Below are 12,964 nucleotides of genomic sequence, written 5' to 3' on the forward strand. Positions count from 1 at the left end.
CCCGCGCCGGCTCGGCCTGGGGTGCCGGTGCCACCGCCGCCGCCGCTCTCCCGCCGGCCCGGCTGCCCACTGGCTCGCTCGCGCGCCCGCCCGGCTCAGCCTGCTTCTCCCTCAGCGCCTCCGGCACCGCCGCCGCCGCCGCCGCCGCTGCCGCTGGTCTACTTGGAGCTCAACCGAACGTGGCTACCCGGGCGAGGGAGCAAGGCGGGCGTCAACGTCCCGTGATTGATAGGCGCCTCGGCCAATCGGCCTGATGGGGCGGGGCCGGGCGGCCCGGGAGGGACGCCCTGTCAGCGCCCGACCGCGGCAGTCCCCGCTGCGGCCGCCACCGAGGAGCCGCTATTCCTGCTCCTACGGGCCAACGGGGTGGGGGGCGGGAGGGAAAGGGGGGGGCCGGGTGTGCGAGCCTCTGTTTTCTCTAGATGTGGGGAGGGGACACGAATCGGGACAGGGGAGCTCTAGTCCCCCGGCCCCCGCGAGAAGAGGGTCCGACGGGCGCTCTCCGCGGCGTGGACCGCTGGGGAGTGGGGGGGCGCTGCGGCGTAGTCGGAGGGGAGGGGGCGCGGACCCCTGAGCGGAGCACCGCCGGCTCCCCCCTGCCACGTCCCTTTCCCTTATCTGCCCCTCACCTCCCCCAGCCTCAGCCCTACGCCGGCCCAGCCCTTATCTCCCCCTCCCCCTCGCTTGCCCTCCCCTTGGGCTCCGACCTCGGCCCCCTCCCCAGACACCCACCCGTCCCCCCCTTGGCCGCCCCGCCCCCGATCCTCCCTCTCGCCCAGTCTGGCTTCGGAGCGCCGGGCCCGGGGCTCCACGCTGAGAACTGGGCGGCTCGAGCCGGCGCCGAGGCGCGAGGCTGCTCCTTTACTAGATCATTAAAGTACTTTGGAAAACCCCAAAGTGGAGTCGCGCGAAAATGGCCCTTGGACTGCTTTGGGGAGCCTGGGGGAAGGGACTGAGGACTTTGGCTAAGAGAACGGAGAGTGATTGCTCCCAAATTTCCAAGGTCTGCCCGCCCTAGCAAGTTAGCCCCTCGGCTTCTCCACGAGAGATGGTGCCATTCCGGGGTAGGGGGGCGTCACCTGGGCGCCCCGCTACGCGGAATGCGCGCCACAGAAATCTGCGAACTTCAAATAAATGGAGCTAAATTGGGGAGCGGGGGACGAGAGTCAGGCGTGGGGGGAGGGGAAGCTTCCATTGTCAGTGACCCAGGTGTACAATGGGAAATTGAGGGGGGGGCTGGCAGAGTGACCCAGCTATTTGCTGCCGACTCCTTTCTGCCCACGGCGAGAACCCGAAGACACACTGAGTGTCCCTCACTAGAGACTCTTTAAGACGAGAAACCAACCAAACGGGAAGACTCCCCCATTTTCAGACTGTTTTTAGAGCGCGGTTCTCTTTAAAATGTGATAAAACACTGTCGGCACTGTCTCTTTAAAAGAGTCAAGCAGAAAAAGCTGTGTAAGCGCTGATTGGCTGCCTGTTTGGATACATCTTTAGGGGAGCCTTGAAACTGTTAGCCTAGGTTGATTTTTTTTTTTTTTAACAGCGCTGTTCCAATAAACAAGTAACGCCCCTCCCCCTAACATGCCTCGCACCAAACAATTAAAGGATAGGTCAGTGTCCTGGGGAAACACGTTTCAAGTAGGAAAACTCAGAACTAGATTCAACAAAATCAAGTATAATTCACTACCATTAAACTTTGCTTATTTTGATTTGTCGAAGAGAGAAAAAGGGGCTTTAAAAAGAAATGCCCCGCAGCAAACGGATCTGCATTGGTTCAGGAAGGAGACTCTGGGTGCATTTTTGGAATAATGTTCTGCTCAGTGTAGCAGCCTCCCTAAATTAGAATATAGCCAGGCCCTACCAACGCTTCTGGACGCGCTGTGTTCTCTGTTGGGACCTAGCGCTGGAAGGGGAAGGGGGCAGAAAAAGGAAAACTGAACCCTAGTCTCTGGCTGTCTGTGCTAGCTCCCAGTTTAAAGGTTGTTTTGTGAATGAGAGAAGCATGGAGGTTGGGAGGGAGTTGAAATACAACGATAGGGGAGAGAAGGAAATAATTACAGTTATTTTTCCCCCAGGCGGTTTAATTTAATAGGGCTAACTTAAGGTACCTTAGAGCCCACACTAATTAAATTGGCCTGCTCATACCCTTCCCCTGGACTTCTGTTTTTGATGGGCTAGGAATGGCCAGGAATGGCTTGTCAACAGCCTGACTCACAAGAAGCCTGACTCATCTTGGGTCTGCAAGGCCCACAAATTATGAGTGTCATGAGTGTGGGTTAGGTCCCAGCTCAAGGAAAACACTGCCCTTCTCTGGCCCTACTGCATCACAGCTCTACCAAGTTGGCCATGCTGTGTCAGAGTTAGGGCTGCAACACAGGTATATCTGTTTGTGCATCATTTTCCTCACCTGTCAAATGGGAAGGGGGATCTTTAATATCTCTTGAGAGTCTGATGTTCTATGATGCTAAGATTTCCTTTCTATAGTTTTCTTTCCCCACACCCCACCCTGAAAAAAGGACGAGCACCTCCTTTCAGAGCAGGTGTGGCATGCATTTGGGGAACTTGTGCCAGGCTCTCTGTCCTTGTGGTCTTCCCTTTGCTGGGGCTTGACACAGAATGTTGGTAGGTTCATGGTGGACCTAAAAGAGATAGTGGGAGGGCCCAGGCAGAGCGAGAAGGGAGGGTGCCATAACCTCCCAGCCTGCTGGAGAGAGGGGAGCTGATGGGTTCCCAGGAAGTAGGACCACTGAGCAGCCCCAACTAGGTGTGCAGTTGCTAGCACAGTGATCCGAAATGCGGTCAGATCAGAAGCAAACACCCTACCCCAGAATGGCACTTTCTCTGGAGAAGCCAAAGGACTCACTTGATAGGCAGGCAGACCTGGGAAATTTGGGCGCAATCACTCTCTCTTCACTTACCCCAAGCCCCCCATCCATTCCCCCAGGCTATCTTTCCCCACTGGACCCCCCCAATTCCCACCTTCCCCACCCCACCCCACATCTTCTGGCCCGGAGTGCCTCCCACCCCAGCCCCCTCCTTTGCTCATTCTTTAAGGCTTGCATCCTCTCCAATGCCTCCTCCATAAAAACCTCCCGGCTTTTCACTCCTGGAGTAAAACCCATCCCTCTAACCCTCTGCTTGGTCTCATTTTGCTTGAACCTCCAGAATAGCTCTCCATTCATTCTGCCCATTGTTGTGGCCATTTGTTTACTGTCTGTCTCCCCAGCCAGAGGTGGTTGGGGGCTGGGAGGGCAGGAACTAACTCTGAGTCATCTGTGTGTCTCCAGCACCCAGCACAGGTTCAGTACCTGTGTGCAGTTAGCACTCCATGTACGCACCAGGAGCTACGGGGAACAAGAAAGGAAAAAGTGAGCTCATCCCCAAAGTAGCTCTGGGACGGGTAAGGAAATAAGAAATGCACACCAACAACAATAAGATTAGATAAGGCCACACCCCCAGCTCAGCCCCACAGCCTAAACTATAGCAGCTTGCAACTACTGTACTTTCAGTTCCCAGAATACACCAAGCTATTTTACACATCCACCCTATACTCATTCTTTCTTCCTCTCCCTCTCTCTCTCTATTCCTCCCTCCCTCCCTTCTTCCCTCTTTCCTTCCCTTCCTTTTTTTTCTTTCAGGACATGTTTATTGAGCATCTACTATGTACCAAGCACTGTTCTAGGCACTGGGAAATAATCTGGGCAGAAATCCTTACGCCATGTTGCTTACACTGGTGTGAAATCCTCTGCCCTAAAGGCTCTTCCTGTGACAGACTTCTAATATTCTAAAATCCAGCCTGGGAAAGCCTTCCCAGGAAGCCATCTCTGGGCTCCTGGTCTGGGCTAGAAATCCCCTGGTGGCCCCTCTGCCTCTCCCTGACCATGACCTATTGCTGTTGGCCTCTGTGCATGGGTGTGGTCCTGTGTGCATTTCCCCCAAAGGAATGTGAGCGCCTCTCCTCCGGCTCAGGGAATGATCATCATTCACCTGTGGACCTTCAGTGTACAGCAACAGTGGTGAAAGGAACAGAACAAGTGAGTAACTGAGTGACCAGAATGTGGAGGGACAGGCAGGTGGGGTGGAAGAGGGGAAGGAGAGGTGAATTACAAGCTTAGGCTAAGATGACCACTCGTTCACTCAGGTGCCAGAAACTGGGGGGCAGAAATCCTGGGCTCTGGGATCAGGTTGGTGGGGGCCAGGCCTCCAGAAGGTGGCACTTAAAGGAATGAGGCTTCAGGTCCATGGGCTCAACCCAGGAGGTTGTGCTTGCCAAGAATGCCAGAGGATCCCTTTTCCTCTCCCTGGCTTGCAGCTCTGTTTCTGTGTTCCCCACAGCTGCTGGGAGTCTGGGGGCTGCCCCACTGTCCTCCACACCATGCCCAGGGACGTTCAAATGGATGCTGAGCATGCAGCCCATCCCCTTCCTGCCCACTGGGTCCTGGGATTTTAAGGAGGTACCTCGGGTCAATTCCTTGGGTAATTCTGCCCAGAGAGGCTCAGGCCCAGGCTGGTCAGCCCCAGTTTTAGCAGAAGTTTCCTCAAGGGCATTGGGGGCTTCCATGGGAGGAGTGCAAAATCCAGGGCCTGGAGACTTGGCTTCAGCCTGGCTCAGGGCCCCGCTGGTGGACCTTGGGCAGATGATATTCTCTCTCTGAGTCTGTCTGTGAAATGAGGATGTTAAATGAGGGAACTGATGGGGAATCATTTGCTGGGCTGTCCGTCCGTGTTGGCCGAGCCCACAGTTCTGACACCTCTGGACAATGGAGAGTCACTACTGTGAAGGTTGTGTGGAGGCTCTGAGGAGGTAGTAATTGGGGTAACATTTTGTAACTCGAAAAAGATGATTACTCCTGATGTTATTAGCATAGCAGAGCCAGCAAACAGAGAGGTTCTCAGGAAGAAGGAAGAGGCTTTAAGTTTAAAATCAAATGTGTTTTTACATCTTCTGAGGATGCCTTCTGACGTCCTGAGCCACCTTGTAGCAAAATGGGTTTTAGGCAATTTCTTGGATGGGTTTAGTTCTGTCTAGAAAGTACCTATTATGTGCTGAGCCCCGAGCCAGGGACACTGGGAAGTACAAAAATATACAAAGCAAGATCGTGCCAGGGATGGCTGGGGCGAGGACGCTGACGCTCCGCCCCTTCCCCGGTTCCTGCTACACCTCCCTCACCTCCTGTCCAGAGTGCCCCAGCCTGGAGTTCATTCTCGTGAACACAAGGAGAAGGCTCCACGGAGGGTCTAGGTCCGGGCAGCTGAAGAGTGTGGTAGGTGACGGTCGTCAGCACAAGGGTCATTTTGTCGCTGGGAAGGGACGGCCCTCGCCCGCGGTGATGGTGGTTAGTAAGATGAACAAAGATGAGCAGATGAGAGCAGCGATTAACCAAAAGTTGATAGAAACTGGAGAAAGAGAACGCCTCAAAGAGTTGCTGAGAGCTAAATTAATTGAATGTGGCTGGAAGGATCAGTTGAAGGCACACTGTAAAGAGGTAATTAAAGGAAAAGGACTAGAACACGTTAATGTTGATGACTTGGTGGCTGAAATCACACCAAAGGGCAGAGCCCTGGTACCTGACAGTGTAAAGAAGGAACTCCTACAAAGAATAAGAACATTCCTTGCTCAGCATGCCAGACTTTAAGATTGAATTAGAGGGCTTCCCTGGTGGTGCAGTGGTTGGGAATCTGCCTGCCAATGCAGGGGACATGGGTTCGATCCCTGGTCCGGGAAGATCCCACATGCCACAGAGCAACTAAGCCCGCGCGCCACAACTACTGTGCCTGAGCTCTAGAGCCCATGAGCCACAACTACTGAAGCCTGCGCGCCTAGAGCCCTTGCTCCTCAACGAGAGAAGCCACCGCAATGAGAAGCCCGCACACCGCAACGAAGAGTAGCCCCTGCTCGCTGCAACTAGAGAGAGCCCACGCGCAGCAGCAAAGACCCAACGCAGCCAAAAATAAATAAATTAATTTTAAAAAAAGATTGAATTAGATTGTGTTGTTTTGTGGTTTTATTTCTGAAAGTAAAAGTCTATCCAGTCCCGTGACAGGGTTCCTCCCTGCCTCCTCCACCCTGCCTTGGACCAGCATGCCTCTGTTTTCACTCACCTGCCATACCTTTGCTCCTGCTATTCCCTTTGCCTGGGACACTTTCCCCCAGATCAAGGCTTCCCTCATTCCTTTACTGCCTCTAGGTCCTTGATCAAACATCACTGGAACCCTCCCTAACGCACCTCTGTGGAATGGCTCCTGTCCCCACTCCTTATCCTGTTCTATTTTTCTCCATAGCAACCATTACCACCTGACATAGGTTTGTTTATTTTTTTCTTACCTATTTCCCTCATTAGAATTTAAGCACTATGCATGGGAGTTTTATCCCCACTTTTAGAACAGGTTCTCAATAAAAATGTGTTAAATGTTGAATAAAATAATTCACTTAACAAAGGCTTTCTTTTTCTTTTTTTTTTTTTTTTTTTTCTTTTGCGGTACGCGGGCATCTCACTGTTGTGGCCTCTCCCGTTGCGGAGCACAGGCTCCGGACGCGCAGGCTCAGCGGCCATGGCTCACGGGCCCAGCTTCTCTGCGGCATGTGGGATCTTCCCGGACCGGGGCACGAACCCGTGTCCCCTGCATCGGCAGGCGGACTCTCAACCACTGCGCCACCAGGGAAACCCAACAAAGGCTTTCTGAACATCTGGCATGGGCTGGGCATCGTGGTAGATGCTGAGAATACAGTAGTGAATAAGATGATCGTGGTCTCCTCCTGGAGCTTACAGCCCAGCGGGAAAGACAGGGTTAATTCCATAGGCACACAGGTAAACGCGTTCTGACAAACTGTGCCAAGTATAGGATGATCCCATGGGGGAAGGGGTAGTAGTCAGGGAGGCCTTCTCTGTGGAGGTGACGTTTGAATTCTAAAGGCTATGTGAGAGTGAACCACCAAAGGGAGAATGTTCCAGGCTGGGAAGGGAAGTCTCTGCAGCAGAGAGGAGCCTGCCAGGTGGAATTATTGATAGCTAGTCCTCGTGGCAGGAGCAGAATGCCCAGCCGTTCAGCAGATGTCTCTTGCCATGGTATCAGAGAATCCCCGGAGCAGAAAACAAGAGCTCTTTCCCACAGCTGAGGGGAGGTACTGTGGGGTAATACTTCAGCAAGCGAGGCAATGGCTGGAGTCAAAATGGGCTGACCACTTTCACACCCGTCATGATGCCTGTTATAGAAGGAAGAAAAAGAAAATAACAAGTGTTGGCAAGCATGCAGAGAAATGGGAACCCTTGGGCACTGTTGGTGGGAATGTAAAACTGTGCAGCCACTATGGAAAACAGTATGGTGATTCCTCAAAAAATTGCACATAGAATTACCATGTGACCCACCAATTCCACCTCTAGATATATACCCAAAAGAATTGAAAGCAGGACTCAAACAGGCATTTTTACACCAATGATCATAGCAGCATTATTCACAATAGCTAAAAGACGGAAACAACTCAAGTGTCCACCAACAGCTGAACAGAAAAACAAAATGTGGTATATCCAATCAATGGAATATTATTCAGCCTTGAAAAAATAATACAAAATCTTACACATGCTACAACATGGATGAACCTTGAAGACATTATGCTGTGTGAAGTAAGCAGACACAAAAGGACAAATGTACGAATTCACTCATATAGTAGTCAAAATCATAAACATGGAAACTAGAACTGTGGTTGCCAGGGTTGACGGAGAAGGGATGGGGAGTTATTGTCTTATGGGTACAGAGTTTTATTTGGGGAAGATGAAAAATTTCTGGTGATGATGATTACACAATATGAATATACTTAATGCCACTAAACTGTACACTTAAAATGGTTAAAATTGGCAAATACTATGTTATGTATATTTACCACAATGAAAAAAAAGAGAGAGGAAAAAGAACTGGGCTGAGAGCTATGAGGTAGGGCACAAGAGGGGTCCAATACAAGATATCATGAGGCCTCAAAAGGGGCACCAAAAAGGGTGGGGGGCGGGACTTCCCTGGTGGCGCAGTGGTTAAGAATCCGCCTGCAGTGACATGGGTTCAATCCCTAGTCGGGGAAGATCCCACATGCTGCGGAGCAGCGAAGCCCGCACGCCACAACTACTGAGCCCACGCACCGCAGCTACTGAAGGCTGCGCACCTAGAGCCCGTGCTCCGCAACGAGAAGCCACTGCAGTGAGAAGCCTGGGCACCACAACGAAGAGTAGCCCCCGCTCCCCGCAACTAGAGAAAGCCCGCGAGCAGCTGCGATGACCCAACACAGGCAAAAAAAAAAAAAAAAAAAAATGGTGGTAGGCATTTAAACTAGCCCAGTGTGTGTATGTGTGTGTTGGTGGGGGGGATGAAGTGGGAGGTGGTCAGAGAAAGCTGGAGGGGGCCAAGTTTGAGTGGGAGTTAGGCAGTGGGGGGCAGGTGTAGGATGTGTTTCGGACAGAAGGGACGACATTCATTAATTCATTCAGCTGACGCTGGACCATTCAGGGCCATGGGTGTCATGCTAAGAAGTTTGGTCTTTGTCCTGCCGGCAGGGGCTTTAACCAGGGGGTGACCTATTTCTGCCTCAGAAAGAGCCCTCAGGGGGCCATTGTGGAAGAGCCAAGTGTGGAATGCAGTGAGGGACCCAGCAGCAGCTGCGGTGAGGAGTGCTGGGCCAGTGAGGTGGAGAGAAGCTGATGGATGGGAGTCTCCTGGGCTCCGTAGCTGACAGGATGTGAGGGTGCTGAAAATGACTCCTATGCTTCTGACGTGGGTGACGGGGCTGCCAATCAGGGAATCCAGGTGGGGGAGCAGGTCTGTGGGTGGGGAGTATGAAGAGGGCAGTCTTGGATGTGATGAGTTTGAAAAGCCCATTGGATGTCCAGATGGAGACATCCAGGAGACAGGTAGGTAATGAGCCTGGAGCCCCGGAGAGCAGCCTGCCCCGAAGATGTAGTTCTGAGAGTCATCAACATCTGGAATTTAGACTCAGGCCTGGAAGAGTAGCTAAGGTGATCCAAGCATAACCTGTCAGGAAGAAGACTGGCATGGTGCAAACAGTGCAGACCTCGGAGCATCAGCAGTCCCGATGCTCCTGAAACCCGCTCCTACCACAGTTTCAGGAATGCAGCTCTCTCCTGATTTCCTTCCTTCCCCTCTGACTGTTGCTCCTGTTATCCTCTGAAGGATTCTTTTTTCTCCAGCCTCCTCTTAAAATTTTATTAGTCAGGCTATTGCTAATCCAATGTTACATAACAAAGAGCCCCCTTATCTCAGTGGCTTATAATAAAAGCCGTTTATTTCTCACTCACAGGTCCGCAGTCAACTGGATGGCTCTGCTTCAGGGTGCAGTTTGAACCTGCTCCGTGGGTCTCCCCTGCCCGGACCCAGGCTGAGGGACAGAGGCTGCCTGGCATGTTTCTTTTGGAGTGGGTGAAAAGAGCACCAGGGGCCAAGCCCACCCATGCAAGCATCGCATCTCCTCCCAAGTCACATGGCCAACCCCAGCCTCAGTAGGGAAGGGAAGAGTATGCCTCCCACAGAAAGGGAATGGATGTTTGCTAAACAGAAACACTCTACTGCAAATGAGCATCTCTCAGGCTCTGTCCTTGACCTCTTTCTCGCTGGGCAAGTTCAGCCATGCACATGGCATGGACCACACCTGACCTCCATGACGATGACTCTTGAACCTGGCCCAGAGCTTTTTCTCAGCACCATGTCTGTGTAGTTACAAGGCATTCCCACCTGGATGTTCCTCAGGTGCCTCAAAATCCAAGTATCCAGAACTGCACTCCTTCTTTCTCCCTATCTGATTCCTGTTTAGCGCCTATTTCTGTACACCACACCAGCACCTAGCCAGTTACCTGGGCCAGAAACCTGAGTGGGTCTCTGCTCCTTTTCTTCCTCACCCCCAGCCAATACCAGGGTTGGTCAGCTGTATCTAATAAGCACCCCATGTTCTGTCCACTCCCCCCAGCCCCTCCCTGCACTGTCATCACTGCAGTCCAGCCCTGGATTACAGCCCCCAGTGGATCTCCCTGCCTTCAGACTCTCCCCCAACCATCCGCCCTCTCCTTGACAGCCAGACAGATGCGTTTAAGGCACAGATGTGGCCATGGCACGCCCCTGCTTAAAACTCCTCAGTGCTTAAAACTCTTTCTCTTAAAACTCTTCATCTCATGCAGGATGAAGCCCAAGGTCCTCAGTAAAAAAGTTCAAGGTCCTAGGGCTTCCCTGGTGGCGCAGTGGTTGAGAGTCCACCTGCCGATGCAGGGGACACGGGTTCGTGCCCCGGTCTGGGAGGATCCCACATGCCACGGAGTGGCTGGGCCCGTGAGCCATGGCCGCTGAGCCTGCGCGTCCGGAGCCTGTGCTCCGCAACGGGAGAGGCCAAAACAGTGAGAGGCCTGCGTACCGCAAAAAAAAAAAAAAAAAAAAGTTCAAGGTCCTTCACGATCTGGCTCCTGTCTTGCTCTGCAGCCCGTCGCTTACCAGTGTCCTGGGCACCAGGGGTAGACGTGATCCCCGGGACTTTGCAGCCTATGGGGGCAACAGACAACTCCACTGGTACTTATGATACAACATGACAAGTGTCACGATGGAGGATACAGGCATTTTACATATTGCAGTGGAGCTCAGCTGGTCTGGGGGGTCAGGGACAGTGGCCTGGAGGAGGTGGCCTTCCTTGGACCCCAATGGGAGTGGACAAGTGCTCTCAGGGAGAAGCTGGAGATGGAGCTCTGAGGAGCACCAGCAGGTCTGATGAAAGAGGAGCTGGTGAAGGAGGCTGAGGAGGCCTGTCCAGAGGGGCCAGTGGGGAAGAAGCCTGGGGAGGGGTGCCAGGGAAGACAGTGCTGCAGGGAGGATGTTGAATGCCTGACAGTGGTTGAGTAGCAGAGTGCATGAACATGGCTTTCAGACAGCGCTCTGTAGAGGGCATGGTGGGCTGGTGAGAGCAGTTTTAGGGGAGCGATGGGGGCAGAAGCCAGATCATGGCGATGGACATGTGGGAGCGGAGACAATCAGTGCAGACTACTCTTTCAAGAAGTTTGGTTGTGAGGGGGTAAGAGACAGACCAGCACCTCGGGGTAAGGAGCTTTGCTGTGTTTGGGTTGAAGACAGGAGAGACTAGACCTGTGTAAATGCTGATTGGAAGGATGGAGTAGAGAGGGAGAGGCCAGAGGTCCTGAGTGGAGGTCCAGGATGACGTTAGAGCAAAGTCCCTAAGAAGATGGTACGGTAGCAGCCAACACAGATGGGAACCTCTCTGGGAATGAGATGAGGAGACTGGGACTGGGCCCTCGAGGTACTTACCGTCTAGTGGAGGGGGCTTTGCAGAGGAGCTAAGCTTGGAGCTGGGGCTTTGAAGGTTGAGTAGGAGTTTGCTAGGTAGCCCAGCAGTGGTAAAGGGATTCCAGGCAAGGGAGCAGCATGATGCCTAGGACAGCTAACAGGTCAGAGTGCCACAGTTGGTTCGGGAGTTTGAGGGGGTGGCATGGTGCAAGGAAGGGGCACCGGGGAGCTTCGGCACCTTCTGCATTGACTTTGTGAGAGCCTTTGTGAGAACTTGGGACCCAGCATAGGCACCCGTGGACCCTGAAGGGAGCCAAGGACTGTGTCCTGTTCACCTCTGTGCTGCCCAGGACCTAGCTTACATGTGCGTTGAGTGGACGAAGGATCTGTGCTCAGACAGAATACGTCCCTCCTGAGGGTGAGTGTTGTGTAGACCAGAGGCTTTCCTCATCCGAGTCATTCATGGCTCTGGGCCGGGGCACCCACTGAGCGTTCAGTCAATGTCCCTGGGAGGCATCCCTCCCGTGGGGTCAGCCCCTGGGGCGCTGAGGACTCCAGAGCCCACAGATGAAGGAGGGTGTGGTGGCTGCCCTCTTCCCCAGCTATCTGGGACACTCAGAGCAGAGCTCTCCAGCTCATTCTCCCATTCTGAGCTCCGTTTCCACGGAAACAGACCTCAGCAACTGTCAAAGTCCCGGCTTTCAAACGCGGGTCTCTTCCAAAACTTACTCTCACATGATTCATAGACTCCACGGCGGTAGCAGCCCACCCTCCACCACTCTGTGAGGAGGAGAGCCAGGCATCACGGGCAGAGCCAGACTCAAAAACGGAGCCCTGGCTCCCAGGTCAGCACTCTGTCCTTTGTCTGGCACTGCCCCCAACCCAGGAAGCCCAGCAGCCCTCCTGCCTCTTTAGCCTGGGCCTCAGTTCACCCATCCATCCGTACAATGAGAAGATAGTACCTGAAGTCCACACGTGCTTGTTGGGCATCTCAGGGTCAGACTTGGGATCCTGACCCTAGAGCAGCCCACAGTCTCCAAGGCTGATGTCACTGGAACCCAAGATCTGCTTCCTGCTCACTGAGGGCTGGGGACCTGCCCCCAAGCACACTGGGAATGGGGAGGGGGAGCCCAGAGCAGGCTAGCACGAGAAAGGCTTCTCGGCACTGTCCACTGGGCTGTGCCCTCTCCACCCTTGGCATGCTGTCCGTCCACCCGCACTCCCAGCCTACACCTTCACGTCCCTGTGCTCTGTGTCTGTCTGACGCTCCACTGCTCTCTCCATCTCTGCACTCCTATCCTCTGTGCCTCTTCGGTCTCTGGGTCTCTCCATACAGTTGCCTCTTGGTCTTTCTGTGGGCTTCTCTGGGTTCTTACCTGTCTCTCTGGGTTTCTCTATTTCTCCCACTAGAGAGACCCACGAGGACAGGGTTTTTTGTTTTGTCCATTGTTGCATCCACAATGCCTAAGGCAGCACCTGGCACGTAGTAGGTGCTCAGCAAACATTTGTCAAATGAATTCTCTTTTTATATGTCTTCTTTTTTTCCTCTCTCTCTCTCTCCCTTGCTGCTTATCTTTTCCTCCTCTCTCTGTCCTCTCTTGGCCCAGCTACTGTTGTGTTTCTTTTAACTTCTGCTTCTCTCTCTCTTTTTCTGTCTTTGTCTATCTCTTTTGCTCAGTCT

At 53.2% G+C, this 12,964-nt stretch overlaps 1 protein-coding gene across 1 annotated transcript; it reads left to right on the forward strand.

Annotated features, from left to right (window-relative positions):
* Positions 1-5,241: 5,241 nt before the first annotated feature.
* LOC132480024 (transcription and mRNA export factor ENY2-like) lies at positions 5,242-5,645 on the forward strand. Its single transcript, XM_060083862.1, has one exon. It carries the CDS (start codon positions 5,334-5,336, stop codon positions 5,637-5,639), a length of 306 nt encoding a protein of 101 aa, XP_059939845.1. The 5' UTR covers positions 5,242-5,333; the 3' UTR covers positions 5,640-5,645.
* Positions 5,646-12,964: the final 7,319 nt, after the last annotated feature.

This window comes from Mesoplodon densirostris, chromosome 2 (assembly GCF_025265405.1).
Source record: "Mesoplodon densirostris isolate mMesDen1 chromosome 2, mMesDen1 primary haplotype, whole genome shotgun sequence".
Taxonomy (NCBI): Eukaryota; Metazoa; Chordata; class Mammalia; order Artiodactyla; family Ziphiidae; genus Mesoplodon; species Mesoplodon densirostris.

What these genes read in the sequence shown, in the direction of transcription:
- LOC132480024 (XM_060083862.1), top strand. Translation starts at nt 5,334, where the DNA reads ATGGTGGTTAGTAAGATGAACAAAGATGAGCAGATGAGAGCAGCGATT.